Here is a 21,709-nt window from a genome sequence, read left to right as displayed (position 1 = left end):
TGCACTAGTTTAAGTAATTGGCATTATCTAGAAGTAGTTTGGGATTTTTGTTTATTGTTTTGGGTTTTTTTTTTTTTTTTTTTTGTCTTTCACCACTATTAGCTGCACTCTGAAAAAAATCAAGTGATCATTTTAATCATATTATTTTAAAACATGTGGATGATCCATTAATTGTAGCAGACTTGGTCAACCAGTTTGCTTATTTTTTAATTTCATTTAAATCACTTCAAATTGACCGGACATTTAACATTTGAATAAATGATTCATTAACTATTTCTGAGCAAGTAACTTAAACTCAGTTTCTCTAGCTATGAGTTGTTAGATTCCTGATAATGTATTTAAAACAAATGAGATACTTATCTAGTACCAATGATTGCTAAAAAATTAGTATAATTATAAAAAATATAATATTATATAAAGCTTACTATGTACCAGGTAATATGAGATCCATCTTACAACAGGCTGAGCAAAGAGCGCATCCGAGAACTGCAGCAGCAAATTGAGGACCTTCAGAAGTCTTTACAAGAACATGGCTCCAAGTCTGAAGGCGAAAGTGTAAGTAACTTACAAATTGTAAATAATTCTGCTCTGTGTGGATTCACTTTAATAGTTCCTGATGCCCAAATTAATTTTGAATTTGAAAGTGCCACCATTATCATTGAGGGTACCCTCAAATACCGTATATATCTGCATAACAGATGCAGTGATTTTGCCAATTTAGAGCCTATAAATTGATCATATATATTGTAATGTGATTTCTATCTGTCCTGCTTCAACAGCTATGCCTAAATTTGTGATAATTCTTGATTTGAGAGCATGCTATACTTGAGGCCTTCACAGTTCTGCCAGGATTCCAACAAGGCTGACCTGAATAAAGTCTAAATGAGAATAATTAGCAAGTCAGAATTAAGAAAACCTTCTAATAAGAACCTAGAGAACAAAAAAAAAAATAATGATTTCAACCAATGTGTATTCAAAAAATGGATTATACCAATCTCTGAAGGACAAAGACCTTAATGCAGTTTTGAAGACATCACCCCCTATTTCTTCCTTTCTTCTAAATTGACAGGCCTTGTTATTATCTACTGATGGCAGATTGTGTGAGGACAGAGATAAGAGGTCTTTAAAAGACCTCAGATTTAGCCTAACTCTCAATATATCTGCAGTTTTCCTGTAGTTTGATCTCTGTATGTGGAGAGGAAATAATGTTGAGAGAGAAATGTATTTAATTAAAAAGAAATTACAGAAAAGGTAGGGCTGGATGTGTGTTAGAGAGATATCTATTGATTGAGATTAGATAAAATGTTAACTGATTATTCCTGTTTTGCTGGGGGAGGAAATTGCAGAGTAAGTAGAGATGGAAAGGAAGATTGAAAGGGTTGTGTTTCCTTTCTGTCTTTTATATACTTTATATGATTTTCTCTTTTTTCCCTGGGGGCTTGGAAAATAGAAATCGTCTCATGCATGGCGGCATCTCATATGTGCATATATACGGTATCGTACCCTCTCTAATACAAATATTTTTAAGTCACATTAGGGAATACTTTTAAAATGGTATCTATTTGGGGGAGTTCATTTTGAATTTCAGTGTTTTAAATATTTTAAGTTTCTTCATCTTTCATTTTATATTTATTGGTGTCCACATTATACTTTACATTATGTATTTTTAACTCTGCAGCTATTCAGTTGAAGCAGAACTACTGTTACAACTTAAAGTACTGTTGATGAGAGGAAATTTTATGTTTTGAATTGTTTAAACAGTACCCATTTGCTTTATTTTTGTATTAATATTAAATTTCTTGTGTATATTTAGATGTATGAAAAATTTACCTTTGTCAAGATAGTCATCTTACAGCAGCTTTTTTTAATTTTATAGTCCAGCAAACTAAAGCAGAAGTTGGAAGCTCATATGTAAGTAAAACTAGTATTTAATTTCAAATATGAGAGGGGAAGGGTTGTTAAGCTTCTGAAGTTAATTTCCTTTTCTGAATTGGTGAATAAAGGGAAACATTCTGCTGCTGATTTTTCTTTTCATCAAAAAGTGAAAAGAAAAACATGCTAAAAGGCTCATCCTACCTGGCAACCATCCCAAACTTCTACATTTTTAAGAGTTTTTAAAATGAAACAACTGTCACAACTAGATTTTGTGGGTGTTTAACCTGTTAAATATTTCCTTTTACTTTCCTAGGAAGTGAGGGTGGCAAGAGAAAAATATTTAGCATTTTTGGTACCCACCATGTCTAGGCAGTCTACATACTCATGACAAACCATGTAAATAGGCAGGTATTTTTCCCACTTCCCAGGTGAGGAAACTAAGGATCAGATAGTGGCTTACCCAGAGACAACAAATATTTTGTGGCAGAGAACAGTTTTCATCCTTAGGTCTGTTTGACAGCTGGCTGCATCCTCTTTCTTAGGGAAAAACTAACAGAGGTCCATGAAGAATTACAGAAGAAACAAGAACTCATTGAAGATCTTCAGCCAGATATAAACCAAAATGGTAGGTATTTGGAAACATTCGAAGCAGACCATAATTTAAGGGTTCGCCCTTTTTAGTTGAAAGATGCAAGAACTATTCATAAGTCTTTGCACAATGTGTAAATACAGACATTATGAGTAAGAACCATGATAATTTTAGTGCTGAGTTCATTAAGATATAATCAAATAAAAGCCAAAAAAAAGGTTAAATCTAATAAAATGAACTGATTGATATATAGGAGTATCAAACATTATAAAATATAATTAATACCATGTAAATATGAATGAAATGATTTCAAGCCAGATTAAAATGAACTTCAAAACATCAAATAGAAATAATTCCATATTTTCTCTTATGGTTGGGCTTAAATTTGAATGTATATTTGCTTATTGAAATTCTTGATCTAAAGGAGAAATATAGATTATAGTATAATAATGAATGATCAAGGATGTATTGGTTATAATTTCAAAAGTTTTAGATAAGAATTCACTATGAAGAAGAAATAAGGTTTTTCTCCTTTAAGTTCTCTTACCAGTTTTTAGAAAGTAAATTTGATAAATATATTTCTTATTTGAGGGTGGAGTATTTTAAATCCTAATAATTAGTCATGTTTCATTTTATTTTTACTAATAGTACAAAAGATCAGTGAACTTGAAGCTGCTCTTCAGAAGAAAGATGAAGATATGAAAGCAATGGAAGAAAGATATAAAATGTACTTGGAGAAAGCCAGAAATGTAAGTGACTTACCTTTCAGAGGTCCAGCCTTTGTGGCCCACCTTCTAATTCTTTTTCTCCTGATTATGCACTGTTCCTCTATCTGTATCATCAATTTGCTCTGCACAGTCTTGCCTTGCCTGTCAAGTTCCTGGAGTATCTCCATGTCAGTCCTCATACTCTTCAGTCTCATTCACTACTGTCAGACTAGCATCAGAAAACATAAACACATCACTTATAGGGACAGCTTAAACATTAATTGTAATGAACTCATTAGGGAATGTGACTACACTATTATATGGGGTGTTTAGCATTTAATAAGATAAACCTAGAATGTTTATTTCCTAGACTTTTAGCACATTTGCTAAGAATAAAATTTGCTAAACTCTTAGCAAAATCAACGTTTTACCTTTTGTGAAAATTTAGCTTTTTAAACTTGTTTGAAGTTGTTTTAGCTTTTGGTCTAGATTTAACAGTTAAACATTATTCTAATGTTTGCCAGATTAAATTATTTTTCCTTGTTTCATACTTAATATCTATAAATCTTGTTTTCATAAAGTTTTTTGTTTTCATGAAACCATATTAAGTATTCTCTTTCAGAGAATGTTAACATATTCTTTTTAGTTTTTCTGAATAAAAGAAGGGAATTTTATGGTGGCACTTTCAAACAGTGGTAAGAGGGCTACCTTTTTTTATTTAAATCTCATGATATTTGTTAATTAAGGTGTCAGTAGTACCAGCAGCACCAGATAAACCCAAGATCTCAAAGCTTGACATATGATACAAGTTTGCTTCCTGATCACATCAAGTTCTGTCATGAGGGGAAAAAGATCTCTATTCCATGTGCCCATTCCAAGTTCTACGCCGACAGTCTGCCTCCTTCAACATGGGTGTCCCGGGTTTGCTTGACATTGTCCAACTAGTAGACGAGGAAAGATGGATAGATTGCATGGGAGATATGTAATAGGTCAGGCCTCGAAACAGCAAAAATCCCTTGAATTTCTATTTCAGTGACACAGCTCAAGCATGTGGCCACACTCAGTTTCTCTGGAGGCATAGAGACATAATTGTGCTAAGAAAAGGAAATAGGCTTTATAACTGCACAGTTTGTCCAATAACAAAAGTATACATGCTTATTGTATAAAATATAAAAAAGTTCCCAGAGACAATTGCTATTAACACCGTAGTGTATTTTCTTAACAGTGTACTTTTTTATACATATTTTCTGTGACTAGTAATAACACATATGTGTGTGTACATATATATGAAATTTTTACTTTTAAACTTAACCATTTCTTCATGTCACATAAATATAATATTTTTTGAACACCTACTCTGCTAAGAACTAGGAATATAGCAGTGAATAAGATAAACACTATGCTTTAGGAGCTGACTTTGCAAAATAAAATAATATATAAAACTAATTTTGAGGGATGTATCAGTTTCCTTATTCATTATCCTACTGTTAGAAATAATTTGTTTCCATTTCCTTTTAATTTTTTACTCCTAGAAATAAATCTATAGGCAATATATTTATACAGAAAGCTTCCCCCTTTATTTTGGTTTATTATCTTTATTTCCTAGAAATGGAGTTATTGGTCCAGGGATAAGTCTATTTTAATAAGATACTTTATTTCTAAATGATGTTCTAAAAGGATTATAACTAATTGAAGAAAACAGCAACAATGAATATCTTATTCTTGCCATCATTGAGTAATATCATTTAAAACATAGTTATTTGCTTTGATAAACAGGATTTCTTTTTTTTCTTACATTGTTTGAGGGAAAAGGTTAAAATAGTGGTTAAAATAGGATATGTCTATTGTAGTAAATTTAGAAAATAGAAAAAAGTCACAGCCATTCTTTTTATGATTTATGGATAAATTATTGTTTGAATCCATTATTGTAGTTTGCTTTTATGATGTGAACTCCGTGAAAGCAGGCACTGTGTCTCTCATAATTTTCTAGATCGATTTCTCCCACAGTAGCTGCCACATGTCAAGACTCAGTAAATGGTTTTTGAATATTTGAACCCTAGTAATAATTTGGTGTCTTACCTTCTGTTCTTTTCCCTTTGTGTCACTATAAATGGGTATGACATTTCTCTAATTCATTAATTTTAAACCTCTAAAAAATAGATTTATGATGGGCACAGTGGCACACATCTATAATCATCTCAGTGACTCAGAAGGCTATTTCAGAAGGATCCCAAGCTTAAGGCGAGCCTCAGCAACTTAGTGGGACCCTGTCTCAAAAAATAAAAAGACCTGGGAATGTAGCTCAGTGGTTAAAGTGCTCTTGGGTTCAATCCCCAGTACCAATAAATAAATGAATTAATGAATAAATAAAATTACCTAATACAGATGTCCTCAATATTGAAAATTTGTGGTCTTTACTTGTACTTTATACTTGACTTTTCTAAAACTGGTTTCCTAACAGAATGCCATCTATATAGTTTAGCCAAATATTTTTTGCTACATTCTGATCAAAAATTTCTCTCTCTCTTTAAGTATATTTATTTCATTTTAGGGATGATTTTTAATGTTCTTTTATTAAAGCATTATAATAATACACAATATTTGGGTTCATTTTGATGAAATTATACATACAAGTTGATTTTAATCCTCATTGCACCCTTTTTCTTCCCTCCCCCTCCTTCTTTTCTCCCTCCTTTACTGATCTTCTTTGTTAATTTTTGATTGGTACAATACATAAAGATGAAATTCCCTTTGGTACATTTATATATGTGTATAACATGATTTTGTTAACTTCATTTTATTTTTCTTTCCCTTCCTTCCTCTCTCCCTCTCATTGTCCTACTTCTCCACTGGTCTCCCCTATCCAACTTTTAGTAATTTGCATAAATATGATGGAGGACAGTACTGTTTGCAAATAAAACCAGGTCTGTTATATTTATCTGATATATTGAATCACTAGATAATGATAGTAAAAAAGATTATTTTAAGAATTTCCTTTTTACGCTGTAAAATCAGCAAATTCCTCTGTAGTTATTGAATTCATTTTTATTTTCTTTTACATTCAGATAAATATAAAAAGTGTTATTTCATGACCTCAGTGCTCAAAAGTTTGAGCAATTAAAAGGCTAAAAGTAACTATCCCTGAGTACCTAGCCTTGAAGAAGGAAAATTTTATTTGGGGATAGGGATCTTTCCAATTTTTTTACTGATTTTTTATACCATTTCCTAACTCTAGAATATGTTGTTTTTGTTTTTTATAATTTAATTGTAATCAGATATTGTTAGCTCCTAGATGACGATGTGGACTACTTTCCTACTTCATTTAGTTTGTGCCGAAAATATTCCTGTATTGTCAATATTGACTTTTCCAAAACTGGTTTCCTAACAGAAGAATGCCATCTCTGTAGTTTAGCCAAATATTTTTGCTACATTCTGATTTAAAAATTCTCTTTCTCTCTCTCTCTAAGTATATTTATTTCATTTTAGGTATGATTTTTGTTAACTTCATTTTATTTTTCTTTTCCTTCCTTCCTCTCTCCCTCATTGTCCTACTTCTACTCCACTGGTCTCCCCTATCCAACTTTTAGTAATTTGTATAAATGTGATGGAGGACAGTACTATTTGCAAATAGATAAAGTGAACATAAATTATTTTTTCTTTAAACAGGTAATAAAAACTTTAGATCCCAAATTAAATCCAGCATCAGCTGAAATAATGCTACTTAGAAAGCAGTTGGCAGAGAAAGAGAGAAGAATTGAGATTCTGGAGGTAAAACATTCATAATCACACATTTTTAATTATTCTATGGGGAAGTCTGGTAATTAATTCCTTTCATATATTATCCATTAATGATCAAGTTTCAAAAAATGTTAGAAATGTAGTGATTTAGCAATCAGTATATTTATTACAAAGTATCTTACTAGCCCTCTAGATTGGCACATACATGATTTGTGTGTCTTCTTTATTTTCTCATTGTAGCCCTCCCTCTTTAATAGCCAATTTTTATGGTTATCATTCACTGCGATGTTCCTTTTAGATAGTGAGGATGTGATTTCATGCAGAAAAAGAAAAAACTGAGCTTACCTTTTAAAAAAAGTACTATGTTTACTCAGCCAGATTTATCTCATCTTTTCTTGTTCCTCACCTGAACCTAAACAAAATTAGTTGGAATTTCTGGTAGAATGAAGTACTCCTAGAATCCCAGTAACTCCCCAAACAAAGCAGCCATCTTTATTATCATACAAGGTTATGTAAGTAATGATCTCATTAATTAGTTGAATCTTTAAATTTTAAAAGTATTTTTGTGCTAGTGGTTATAACAGTTTTTAGAGGCTTGGATAAATATGCCAGCATGGAATTGTATATTCTTAAATTTTGTAATTGGGCATATTCTAGTTTGTTTTGCAGAGTGGTTTACAAAATTTTTTAATACTATGGTGAGACATAATGCTATTCTTGAAGTCAATATATATTTCCTTTTACCAACATGTAAATAATTACAAATCTATGTTGAATTTTATATTCTGGCCTTGAAATTCTCATAAATGATAGTAGGATTATTTTTAAATCAATCAATAATATTATATTTCAAAAAACATTCTATTCAGATACCTTTTTTCTAAACAAATAGGTGTGGACTTTGGTGGAAATATGTTTGTTTAAAGGTTTGACTTTAATCCACTCCTTCCTACATCCAGAATGTACACCAAGCATATGTGTGTATGCTGTCAGTGTTTCTTCAGACCATGATGTGTGTTGAGAAAAGTACTGGGAAGGGATGTCTTTCTAAAGAAGTGCTATTAATTCTTCAAGATCCAATTCAAATGTTTCTTCTTCTGTAAAAGTTTCCCTATATTCCTTAGGCAAAGGTAGTTGTCTCTCTGTAATGAGTTCTTGTATTTTTTTAATTCATTGAATAGCAGTATTGGTTTTCCTTTTGGCACATTTTGAAGTATATGAGAGCAAAGGCTATTTCTTATGCTTCTGTATACACATCAATAAATATTACATAAATCAGAGGCCAGGATTATAGCTTTATTGGCAATCTATTTTAAGGTTATCACCTTTCCTCTCTGGGCCTCAATCTGTACTTCTAGAAAAATAGACTTGATGACATAATCTTTGACATCTCAGTGGCTCTTTTTTACTTCCCACTGCAAGCCAACGAGAATGTATACAATTGCTATTGTTTGAAGTAGGACTTCCAAAAGGATCATGTAAGAGTGCTCTGTGTATGCATCTCTATACACACTGAAAAAGAAGAAAGGAGAAACATGATATAAATAGCAGAGGCTATTCTATCTGCTACCCCTTCAAGGATGTCTGCACCTGGAATAGTATGAGCCAGAAGGGCATCACCTTCGGATTTAGTGTCCACATGCCTTTTGTATCTTGAGTGTCTTTCCCAAAGTGTTTCAGGATTAGTTTTTTATGAGCCACTTATATCGGTTGCTCAATAGTATCACAAAATTCTGTGTTACAGAATTATAAAATTTGCTGTTAGGTTAATAAAAATAGACTGCCAGCCTTTGCAGTGGCACATAAAAATTACTGCTGGGAATCTAATACAGTGCATCCTCTTTTTCCTTGGTTCAGCTCTTCATAAGTGAAGCCCAGTTTTGATAACTAAGCCAGTTGCTTTTTTCCTCAAGATAAGAGGAACAGCAGCAGAAGACTCACTAGAGAGGGTGTGTGTGTGTCTGTCTGTATGTGTGTGTGTGTGCCCATATTAAATCACTGTTTCTTTTAGTAAAATTTCTGAAATAAAGATTAGTCACAAATCTTCTTTCCTAAAGATGTTGTGAATACATTTCTGCATGAATCATTTCACACTTTGACTACTTTGTGTGCCTCACAAATACATTCTTCATATTCTCTCAACAATGAGATTGTGAAGAAATTATTCTGTTTTGGGTAATTTGGAACAATTTCTGAGATTTTAAATGTCCTCATATCTCTTTCCAGAGTGAATGTAAAGTAGCAAAATTTCGTGATTATGAAGAAAAGCTCATTGTTTCTGCCTGGTATAATAAGGTGGGTGAAATGTAGCCAGTGATTGGATATTTAAAATAGTCTTTTTTGGTGAACAATAGAAATATACTTTATACCATTAACCAGGATGTAACGTGTTTATATAACTGAAAGAAAAATTACTCTGGCCGTGCATACTATACTCAGATATTTTATCTTCATATCCTCTTTCTATTAATGTTGATTATACTTCATTGAATTGTTTCATAACTCATCAGCCTTTAACTGATGCACATTTAGAACAGGCATAAAAATCAAAAAATTTTAAAATAGCTTTGAGCTGAAACTTTTAATTTGTATTGATAAAGGGTTTCTAAAAACATGAGTATCTAATGCAAAATTCTTGAAGCAGTACTCTTCAATAATGATCCTATCCATTCTACTAAAGAAAAAAAATAATATTATACAGAACTTTAATTTTGTCATCCTTAGTGAGATGTTTTCAAGAGTAGCATTCTATAATGTATAAGCTTCCTTTGAGCTAATTAACTAGGATAAGATTTTAGCCATTTTCTATCATTATCTATCACTTAACACAAGGGAATTTCTGTTTATAGCCCACATGTGTGTGCTGTGCTTCCTCATGTAGCACTAGTTGTCTTTCCATGACTAGTTGGTGTAGATACAAGGCAAATAAGAAGTTCTTTTTTCATTTTTCAGCTTATATTTGTTGAACATCTACTATATTTCTTGTATTAGCTATTTATGATGCTAAGTTCAAAAAATTGTTTTGAGGTCTAGGAGGTCTAGTGAGAGTAATGCCTTCTCATTAAAAAAAAAAAATAGCCCAAACTATAGTCATTTGTCATATATCAATATATCCAGAGACCATACTTTTAAGAATCATCAATCTGAGCTTTTCTGTATGGTATGTCTGCTTAAGCTGGAGTGGGTCCAAACATAAAAATTTTTTTTGGAACCTTTTCCTATTGTTGTAATTAAGCCCAAATCCAGTATGTTCTTTTAAGATACTGAGGGTTTTGTTTTGTTGTTGTTGTTTTCTTATTGTTGTTTTATTTTTTATCTTGAAACAGAGTGTCACTAAATTGCTTAGGGCCTCACTAAGTTGTTATGACTGATCTCAAACTTGTGATCATTCTGCCTCAGCCTCCTGAGTTGCTGAAATTACAGGTGTGCTCCACTGTGCCTGGCTTTAGGCTACTGCTGTAATGATTTCAATTTTAGTGAGTTAAAATAGAGAAACTGGGTTTTATGTTTTTATTAGCATTACCATGTGCAGATTAATCTGCTTTTGAATATTTATTTTCTTCTATAAAAATGAGATAACCTTTAGCTTTCTAGGATTGTTTTGAGGATAAATGTGTGTGTGTGTGTGTGTGTGTGTACATAGGTAGCTAGATGGATGGATGGATATAGCTATGTATATATTTAGTAATCTTATATGTTTTGGTTCAGAGTCTAGCATTCCAGAAACTGGGGATGGAATCCAGGCTTGTGAGTGGCAGTAGTGCTTGCAAAGACACTGGTGTCTATACTCCTGCACGATCATTCTTAGCACAGCAGCGGCACATCACCAACACCCGAAGAAATCTCTCTGTTAAAGTTCCTGCTACAACATCTGATTAAACTGCAAAAGAAAATATAAACAGAAGTGCCCTTAAAATATTTTATACCTTTTAGCTTACTGCCAGATTGAAAAAGAAGGTTAAGATGCTTGGTAATCAGCTATTTTAGAATCAAAATGCATCACATTAATTTTATCAGCTGACACTGAAAATAAAGTATAGAATTAGCTATCTCTCTGGGAAGCACATTTGAATAATTGGAAGATGTATTTAAGCACACTTCTCAAACATTTGTCTTTTAAGAGTATTATAATTTCAAATTGTATATTTTAGTTTAATGTTTTCAGTTGTATTAGTAACTTGATAATTCATAACATGTAATCAGTAATATGTAATTTAAAAATGCCTCTATATTTGTTTAATGTTTTTGGTCCATGTAAAAATAGTCATTGAGGTAGGCATATGGAAAACTATACAAGGATGATTTGTTTGACTCGATATACCCAAGGTTTTACTACTTCTCTCTTCTGTCATTGAATGGGTATGTTTTGTCACCCCATGGAAGGTAAATGTTTGGACAACTTCAATATTGAAATGACTTTGCCATAGTAAAAAATGACTGATTGGAAAATTCGCAGATTGTGAAAGAAGTCATCATTCTCACATGTACCAGCTAATAAACAAGGGTTTCTGAAGAGCTTGGTTGAAATGCTAAGGGTGGGAAGTGGACTGACATTTGTAACAGGTGCCTTTCTGATGGAAAGCAAGCTGAAAAATATTCTTTGTATAAAAATGGCCACATACTTTTTAATGTAATTAATGAAAATTACAGTTATTGCTTTAAAGCATAAAATTATCTGGCTTTTGCTTTTAAAAAAAGTACATCACAATATAATAGTTTTTGTCTCTTCTGGAAAGAGGTGAAGTGGTGATAAAACAATGTAGCATTAATTTGATTTTGTTTACTAATTAAGGAATTTGTCTTGGGCTGAGTTTTTGGTATGCAGATCATTTTTGCCCAAAGCTCTTATTTTTAGAAATGTTCCTTTTTTATTTGGGGGGGGGGCGCATTTTTAAAAATCACAACTTTGGAATATTAGTTTTGTTAAATTTCTGTTGTTCATCATGATAGCCATGTGGCAATTTAAATTAATTAAAATAAGAAGTTTAGTTGTTTGGTTGTACCTGCACATCTCCAACCAAACATGTGGCTAGTGGCTTCTGTATCAGGCAGTTCAAATATAGACTACAACAATAAAAATAAATGTTAGAACTATTTCAAATGTAACAAGGAACTGAACTGTGATGTAACTCTCATTTTGTGTTTGAAATAGTTGCATACCATATGTTGTGATAACTGTAATTAATCTTTCCAGTGCTGTTCAACAAATACAACAAGTACATATCAGCAGTATGTCTAGACCAGAGATTAGCAAGCTTTATGTGAGGGGATAGATTTTAAATATTTTAGTAAATAATTCAGATTTTATGGGTTACATGTTCTCTGTCTCAAGTACTCTATGCTAGTGTAAAAGAAGCCATACACAGCATGTAAACAAAATGGGCATGGCAGTAGTTCAGTAAGTTTATTTATAGCATCACATAAGCCAGATTTGGCTGGCAGGCTATAGATCTGTGGTCTAGGTTTTATTCTTAGCATTTCTTTCCAAATATGAGTATTGTTCCATCTGCAGTATTTTCATTGAAATAGCTGGTTTTAAATTCTTAGTAATTTTTTTGATCACTTAAAGTACAAAAATTTTATATTGTGTTTGGGTCTCTGAGTTTAGGGAATATCTATCTGGATATTTTATTTTATCAAGATTACTTCTGTTGACTACCTCTTAGATTTTGATGTTTTTTATCTGTGTAATTATATTGTTTGCATTTTTGTATATTCTTATAGTGTCTGCTTGCCTGTGACTTTCAGTGAAAGAAAATAAGACTTCAAAATGTTTTAGCATGTTATATTTAAACTTTTCTAAGTATTATTACAGCTTTTTGGTATATTTTGGCCATGAAAACATCTGCCCTTTGGTGTTTCTACTTGATTTTAATTGAGATTTTACAAACTCTTCAAGCTCACTTTTAATGGAATATATTGTAAAACATCAATCTCAAAAGACTAGTATATTCCAGTTCAATTGCTAATAAATTTTCAGTTATTATACTTGGAATTTCTAAATAAATTGTGAAATTTCTGAATAAGGATGTAGGCTAGAAACTTTTTTCTTAACAGAAAAAAAACAAGTTTTCTGATTTGGCATTTTTATAATTAATAAGTAGAATTTAAAATGTTTGATATATAAGTATTTATAAACAAGACTAATGTAAAATTCTATATTGTGATTATTCATACAGAAATTCAGGAACTGATCAGAAGTGAGATTCTTTTTCACATCTGGTTAATGTAGTGAGAATGACACCCTGTGGGTGGTAAAGCATTATAAATGTTTCATTCCAAACCATGATTTATACACATCTGTGTTGTAAGGGAGGCTTGAATGTATATACTATGAAAGAGATATTCAGCTTTTATCTATGTTATAAGAACTGAATGTCCCAATGTTTATAAAGTAAAACTACAGACCAATTTGAAATGATCTTTAATTTTGAGCATTAGCTCAAAGATTAATGTTCCTTTCTCTTTTTAATATACACATGACAGTGATGTTTATCCTGAGATTAACCTAATGTATTGAGAAATATTTAAAGTTTATTTTTTCAATGAATGAGGTTAATAATTTAGTATAGATTAAGAATGTCTTATGTAGACATATTACACCGAGTATCCCATATCCACATGTCATCATCTTTTGATAATGGGTGTGATAATTCAAATGTTAGATAATGCTTCCACAGCCGCACCTGTTTCTGTGTAGTGACACTTCTGACTCTTTGGGGTGGGGGAGCTTTTAGACCACAGTACTCTATGTGCATATTTAATGAGAAACATTCCTGTGTTAAAATGTGAGTATATAGTTGTATGCAAATGTTTTTACTGTGAACCTGTACATTGCAGAGTAGTCTGGAAATTTATAAAGCACAAACCATAAAAGAAGATAGTATGCAGGGGAAGCTTAAATATAATGTTTAGTTTTTAAAGGGCCCTTTCTATTTTCTATGGCAAAGACTTTGACACTTGAAAAAATAGAAGCAATATTTGATTTATTTTTGTAAGTGTTTAGAATATTATTTTAAATAAATTATATTGGGTCTTGTCCAATAATATAATTGTGAAATGTTTTAAGTAAATAAACTTTCTGCTTCTGTGTCTGTTAGCTTTGATGCTTTTAGTGGCACAAATACATTCAGTTGCTGTTTTAAATAAAGGACTAAAAATGTTTAAGACTGGTAAAAATGCATTCTTTTTCCTTTGAATTTTGTCAATGAAAAGACGTATAAAGTGATTTTTTGAGTGTCCTTTTATATTTCCAAATTCCCCATTCAAATGGAGACATCTTTCAATAATGTGTAGTCCAGAACATTTCTAGGCAACAAAATTTCAGAGACCGCTACTTACCTCTTAATATTCATTTTCAAGTTCTTCATTTAATAATAGAACCCCATGTTTTATATGGGGAAAAATATCCAGGGGGTCAGAAAAAATACCCCTCAAAACTTTACTTCTTAGAATCCCTTGTTAACTGGGTGTGAGACCATTTAGCTAAATTCTGGCTAATAGTACTGATGGAGTGAATAGTACAGATGTGTGCGTATACCAAAAGAATGGGCTACTTTCCTTAGTCCCCAGTCTGAAATACCATGTGCCTGAAACAATCTTAGGTATAGTTGAACAATAAGGAAAAAGGAACTTGGATGCCTGCAATCATATTTTAACCATGTCAGCTGTGAACTTCCAGCTTAGTTGTCTCTTAATCTTTTCAAAATCTTTAAGCTGATTTTTTTTGGGGGGTTGGGGTTATTTTTTTGTAGCATTCTAACATTTCCCAATCTATACAAATACGTCGAGTTGTGAAATTGAGTTTTAGGAAAGCACAGGTGTTCCATGTTCTTGGAGTTAGGCCATTTATTCTTGAAATATACCTTCTTTCTCTTCTGTCCCCCTTTAGGCATCTGTTGATACACTTACCTGTGTCCTATAGGTCTCTAAAGCTCTGCTTATTTCTCATCTTCTCTCTTCATTCTGCTCCATAGAGTAGATAATTTCATTGATTTACCTTCTTCATGTTTACTAAATCATCTTGCCAGCTTGAAGATACACTGCTAATCCCCTCTAGTAAATTTTAAATTTCAATTATATTTTCAATTCTAGAATTTATAGTTAATTGCTTTTTAAATTGCTCACTCTCATTATAATCTTTCATTCAATGAGAAATCGTTATGCTTACCTTCAATTCTTTAGATATGACTCTTTAAGTTTTTTGAACATACTTATTTAAATCTTCTGTATAGTAAATCCAGTATCTGGGCTTCCTCAGGGACAGTTTCTAGACACTGCATATTCCATGCATGGGCCATAGTTTCCTGTTTACTTGCATGATTAAAGATTTTTTTGTTGTTGAAAATTGGCATTTTAAATGATACGTGGAAACTGGAAATCAGACTGTACTGCACACACACCCAGGTTTTGTTATTGTGACTATTTTTGCTTTCTGTTTAAAGACTCACTTGGATTAATTCTGCAAAACTTCCTTTTATCATGTACAGCCACTGGAATTCTCTAATAGCATAGTGTTCTGCTGATTTTGGTCAGAGGTTTTCTTTAAGACCTTGAGCTGTTAAGTCAGCCTTTTCCAAAGTGTTCTGTGTGAGCTAGGTTATACCCTTAACATTTGCAACTATATTCTGACTGTGACTTCCTACTTATCCAGGCCCTCAATTCAGCCAGGAGTGAAAGACAGTCTTCTTGGGTCTCTCCCTGGGTGTGTGTAGGCCCATCTAGATTTCTAGGAATATGTTATAGCTTTTGAAGCACCAGTGGACTTCTCTTTTACCTTTTAAACTCTTATTAGTACTAACTGGTATTACCACTTTGGGTTACTGCAGCGTTGTACAATTGTCAGTGACTCATTTCAATATATACTCTATGTGATGGTTCTCACAGTGAGCTTTGAGTCAAGACCAAATGTGAGTCTTGAGAATGGGATTTTTCAGGGAACTGCCAGAAAGGTCAAATAGGGATAGTTTTCTGGGGATGGGCCTTACCAGTGTTCCAAACCCATTTTTGCTCCCTCTGGGGGCTGCTCTGGTTGATATTCTCAGTTGCCATAGTTGTAAGCTGGTTGCTTTTCAGGAATACTTCAGAGCAGAGAAGAGAAGGACTTTAACTGTTCTTCCTGAGAGGTGGTTCTTATTTTTATAAACAAATGCTCAAATTGTTGCAAGATTTTGGTGAATCTTGAAAATATTCCATTTCAGAATCCTGGAAATTATATGAGCAATTTTTGCTAGTGGTCTCTGGACTCTTTTCAAGGAATGAATTTTAAAAGTCTTTGTTATTTCAGAAGTTCTCTCCACAAGTCTGATTTTTGAAAGTAGAAATTACCTTAATAATCTTTAAAATCCTTATTTTCCAGAATGTGAAATACAGGCACTGAAAGGTAGAGAGCTTCCTGCATAATGATGGGAAATCTATGGTATACTGGCAGCATTCAGCTCACTAAGCAGTTTGTTCCCCACTGCATGTTCAACATTTATTTAGCATCTACTATGTATGAAACACTAAGAACTGTACCTCTGTGAACAAGATAGTTTCCTCTGCAAAGCTCAACAGCACTGGAAGTTTACATGGAAATAGAAAATACAAGCTTTGTAATTATTAGGGAATGGAGAAGGAAACTAACAAGGAAAATGCATGAGTGGACATTAAAGCAAGCAGCTTTTGCAGGATGAATAGGACTCTAACAGGTGTAATTAGACATGTCTTGCAGGGGCGAAAAAAAGCTTATATAAAGACCTGAAGATGATAAAAGATCTGGCTTGTTCAGGAAATTAATAGTTCAGTAGTCTAGCAAGAGTACTAAAAGATGTAATTGAAGAGGAGAGCAGGTTTCCCACCACAGAAGTGATCCTCTGCTCATCTGAGGAGCAGGCTCACACTAAAAGTGATGCAAATTCTGGGAAGCCCCCGCCTCCAGAGGGCCCCACTTACCTAGATTACCAGTAACAGTTCTCTGGTGTTTTATTGTCTGGCAACCTTGCTAAAGAAATTTTAATTATCCTGTAGCCAATAAGGAGATGACTATATTGTTCTGTGAACCCAGTGAAAAAAAGATCAAATTGCCCAGGGGAAAAATAAGTTCTCCAAGGCTTAACAATATAGCTGGACCCTTTGTTTAGAATAACCGCAACAGCATTACTATTATAATTTACTATTTTCCAGGCACACTGTGTCACCTCGATATCCATCTATCTTTGTTCTTCATAACCAGTACAAGACAGGTATATTAGATACCTCAGCATGCAGGAACAATTCCAAAATCTCAGTGGCTCCAAAATATTTGTTCCTTATATATCCATCTTGTATAAGCTGTGATTCTGCTTCATGTCTTTGTCACACAGGACACAGACTGACAGATCCTTATGTTGACGTTGCTGGTCTCATGACAGAGAGGAAAGAAACATGTTAAACTACTAGCTGACTCTTAAGCCCTCCAAGGTGACTCATGGAATTTTTGCTCTCATTTTATTGACTAAAGCTAATCACATGGCTATTCCTGCATTTATCAAGGTGGTTATATATAATCATCTCACAGAAATATCACAAGGAAAACCACCTCAGAGAGGGGTAGAAGATATTTTGACCGATTATATTATCTACTATAGCTGGAGTTATTAATTCTATACGGTAGATTTGTTTGCAACTGAATTCAGGAAAGTAAGGTAACCTATTTAATTCATAAGAAAAAGGCAATAAGTGATGAAACGGGTTTGAGTTTGAATTCAAGTTGGCATAGCCACAAAGCTCTGATTTCTAGTCCAACTGACTCTCTAGTGCTACTCCCTGGAATCTTTTAATGTGGTTTTATGTGCATGAGAACTCAGTGTTATTTTTGGACCTTTGATGTATTTGGGCAAAGAGAAGCTTCTGTTCTGACCCTAATATTTATAGTGGGCCTCATCACAGGTTTAGTGCCAAACCCTGAAAGGGACAGGGACCCTTTTTACTTGGTTCTTTCTTCTTGCTTAATTTCCAATCTGTATCAAAAGAAGGAAAAGTTCTTAGTTTTTTAAGACAATAAATAGTTCATAGTGATGCACACACACATAAGAGTGACCCAGAAACTACAAAATATCCATCCAGGGCATCAACCTGCTCTTGAGAAACCAGCCTGGGGAAATGGGAAAGGTGACTCTTCCAAAAGCCATCTGGAAAAAAGGGCCTGAAATAGGTCAGAACAAGCCTGTGCTCTTCCACTATGTTCTTGAGAGATTACAGTATTATCATCAGGTGAGATGACAAGGACAAAGGAGTAGTGGTGAGATTTGATTTCTGGCAATAGGTTCAATCTAGCAGTAGTCCACAATCATCGTATCTATTCTGTTCATTAACTCACATTTTTTGAGCCCTCTCATGCTCCAGGCATGGTTGTTGATACTGCAGTCACAAAAATGAATGACAGAAACACTTCCTGCCCTCAAGGAATTTATCAGTTAACTCATACTGTAAATTTCATAATGCTGTAAATTTCATAATGCTCCTCGAAATTCAGTGGCTAAACACAGAAACCACTTTTTTTTCTTATTTTACTTTCTCTATATTATTCACCAAATAGAATACAAAGAAATGAATATGAGACCACTGATCTTGAAAGATTTTTCAGTTCAGTCAAATAAAAATGTCATTAACACCTACAATGGAAATAGCAAGATGACAGATGATACAGTATAGAGAAACCCTGGACCAAAGCAAAACAAAACACTGGTGAGGCTAGGGAGGCTTTCTTTGTTACTGTGGGCCTTAATGGTTTTTTGTTACTGTTGTTTCCTTTTTGAACTCCAGAATCTTCAGGGGTTGCTTGGGTTCTTTTTCTATGTATTTAACCCTTTCATCCATCCCTGACCTGTACAGGAAAGTAGACAGACAATGCACAGTAAGCATTTGAGGCAGAGCAGTAGGAAGGGAGACTAGAAGGAAGAGGACATAACACGTGAGAACACAGGTACCAAGAGGCTAAGTGCATTTGGAATCCTTTATTTTCTTCTATGCTGGATCCTGCATTCCCTGTGTCTTCTTATGGGAAATGTCTATTCAAATAATTTTCCCAGCTTTAATTGTTCTTGAGTTTTCACATTGGAATTTCATATATATTTTGGATATTAGTCCTTTTCAGATGAATAGTTGGCAAATGTTTTCTCCTGCAGGATGTATTTTCAAATTATTTTCTTCTTTGTATAGAAACTTCATAGTATGATAGAATCCTCTGTGTCAAGTTTGTTTTTGTTGACTGTGCTTTTGGCTTCCCCATTAACCACTTATTTAACTCATGAATCTCAGGTTGGAAGTAGACTGGCTCATTTGGAAAGTTCTTGATTCATCTGGGCTCTCTCATGCTTATTCAGTTTCTAGATTTGAACCTGCTTTTATCAGCTAGCCTTATTAGCTAGAGCTCTGGCCAGCTCTCCATTAGGGCAATGTAACAGCAATGACTGGGCTGTAAATTTCTCGGCATCCAACAAAATAACATAGGTTTGTATAAGAGTTCCAAAAGTATAAGCAGGAGCACATAACTTCTCTTGGGTCCAAGGCTCAGAAAATTCATTTCATCACATTCTATTGTCCAAAAAGATCAGTGATCCAGCCCAGAGTGAAGACAATGGTAAATGGATTCTATCTCTTGAAGGGAGGAATTATTAAGTCACATTGAAAAGGGTACAGACACAAGGAATTAAATTATTCTCCTCTAGTCAAGTTTCATAAAAAGTTAAAACACACTGTGCTGACTTTTCTATTTCATGCTATCTAGTAGTGGACTAACTTTTCTACTAAAAAGAACCAGAAAACATCTTTATCCAAAGTACATATGTGAAGACATGAATTGGTGTCAACATACTTTATATACAACCAGAGATATGAAAAATGGTGCTGTATATGTGTAATAAGAATTGTAATGCATTCCACTGTCATTTATTTTTTTAAAAAATCAATAAAAAAGATCAAGCAAAACTACCCTATTTTTAAAAAAAGAACCAAAAGAATCAATAAAATAAATACACAAGAGTTTTCAGATACTGGAAAAGTGGAACTGCAGGACTGTGATTCCCAAAACAAAGGACAAATGAAGTGAACTCCACCATCTCTGACTTTCTCCCTGGAGGCATTTAGTGCACCCCATTACAAGAAGGAGAGGGAACAGATCACAGTAGTCTTTATTAGATGAGAAAATATAGTTTGGAGTGACTGACATGACTGGAATTTGTAAGGCAGAGAAAGGAACAAGCTCTGCCAAGAAGGAGCTCCATAAATCTTCAAGGAGATCAGCTGACCTCTGTAGATATAGGTCGAGACTCCAAGAGGCTGGGCAAAGAGCATCTAGTGGGGACAAAATAACTAACTGCCAAAAAGCTATAAGCTTAATGGTTGCCATAGGTTTTACTGGGTGGGAATTATTAAACACTGAGCAAAGTGGAGAAACCACATTAAACATCTCAGGTGATCAGTAGGGACCCCAGAAAAGTTACCTCAAGGAGTCCCAGAATGAAGGCTACTTTAGACCCACTTTAACAAAGTTTTAAAACTTAAAAAAAAAAAAAAACAAAGGTGTTTTACAGGTAAATTAACTGCCTACTAAAACAAAACAAAACACTCTTTAAAGCAGACAAAAAATAATCCAAACACTCAAGAATGAAAAATATATATTTAATCCATGATTACTGGACATTTGAAGAAGCAAGAATATGTGACCTATAATCAGAAAAAAATCAGAACAAATGATTGAAATATGGAATTACCAGACAGGGACTTTAAATGGATAGTATAGAGGATTTAAAGAAAAACATGCAAATAATTGAGAAATAAACTATAAATTTAGAAGAATCAATTCATTCCAGAGTGGAAAAATGTATAATGTTAAAAAATTAATGAGTTGCTTAATGGAAAATGAGACACTGATGAAGGAAAAAAAAAATGAACTTTAAAACTGAGCTGTAGAAACTATCCCAACGGGAGCACAGAGAGAAAACTGAAAAAAATAACAGAACCTCAGTAACCAGTAAGTCAACATTAATGGGTCTAACATTTATATGACTCAAATTCCAGGAATATGGGGCAGGAGGTCAGTTCATAAAAGCAACATTTGAAGAAATAATGACCAAAGTTTTTCCAAATTTTCTCAAAATGATAAGCTCACAGATTTAAGGAACTCAACTTCAGTCAAGAAAAATGTAAAGAAAACTATACTAAAACATTATAACCAAATTGCTGAGGAGTAATGTTAAAAAACTTTGAAACAACCATAAGACAAAAGACCTTCAATGAACAAAGGAACCAAGGGATAAATAACTGAAACTTTCATCAGAGATAATGAAAACCAGAAAACCATGGGAAAACATCATCACAGTGCTAAAAAGAGGGGAGAAAAACTTGTTAAAATAGACTTTTATATCTGAACAATTTTTCAAAAATTAAGGCAATATAAGACATTTCAAAACAAAAGAAGAGGGAAAGGAGAAAAAGGAGGAAGAGGTGGAGGAGGAATTGGAAAAAATGTGGCTAGAATTGAAGGCACAATGTACTGAACTGGCTTATGAGGTAAGCAGCTGGGGAGAAGTCAACCTGCGGGACTTCATCAACACATGTCTTTCAGCCTCAAGACTGTTAGACTGTGATGGAAATGATGAAAAATGTTGTGGAACTATATATACTTAATTTTTTTCTTTTGGTATCCATTCTCATGTAGAGACTATTAACACCAAATGATTTGTGTATTCATAATCCCCCATTCCCCCTTCCACCAGTAATAACCTATGAGCTCTGAAAGGGAATGGCCCCATACTATTTATTTGATTTATAGTGTATC

At 33.3% G+C, this 21,709-nt stretch overlaps 1 protein-coding gene across 1 annotated transcript in view; it reads left to right on the top strand.

The window, feature by feature from the left end:
• Positions 1–14,076, top strand: part of Hook1 (hook microtubule tethering protein 1) — a 56,629-nt gene extending 42,553 nt beyond the window's left edge. Inside the window, exons 16-22 of the mRNA XM_015484926.2 lie at positions 462–555; positions 1,877–1,911; positions 2,418–2,500; positions 3,113–3,213; positions 6,838–6,939; positions 9,136–9,204; positions 10,618–14,076. Of these exons, the coding sequence (XP_015340412.1) occupies positions 462–555; positions 1,877–1,911; positions 2,418–2,500; positions 3,113–3,213; positions 6,838–6,939; positions 9,136–9,204; positions 10,618–10,788 (655 nt within the window). The 3' untranslated portion in view covers positions 10,789–14,076. The remainder of the gene's footprint in view (positions 1–461; positions 556–1,876; positions 1,912–2,417; positions 2,501–3,112; positions 3,214–6,837; positions 6,940–9,135; positions 9,205–10,617) is intronic.
• Positions 14,077–21,709: the final 7,633 nt, after the last annotated feature.

This window comes from Marmota marmota, unplaced genomic scaffold (genome assembly GCF_001458135.2).
Source record: "Marmota marmota marmota unplaced genomic scaffold, marMar, whole genome shotgun sequence".
NCBI classification, from domain to species: Eukaryota; Metazoa; Chordata; class Mammalia; order Rodentia; family Sciuridae; genus Marmota; species Marmota marmota.
This window is presented reverse-complemented; position numbering and strand designations above follow the sequence as displayed.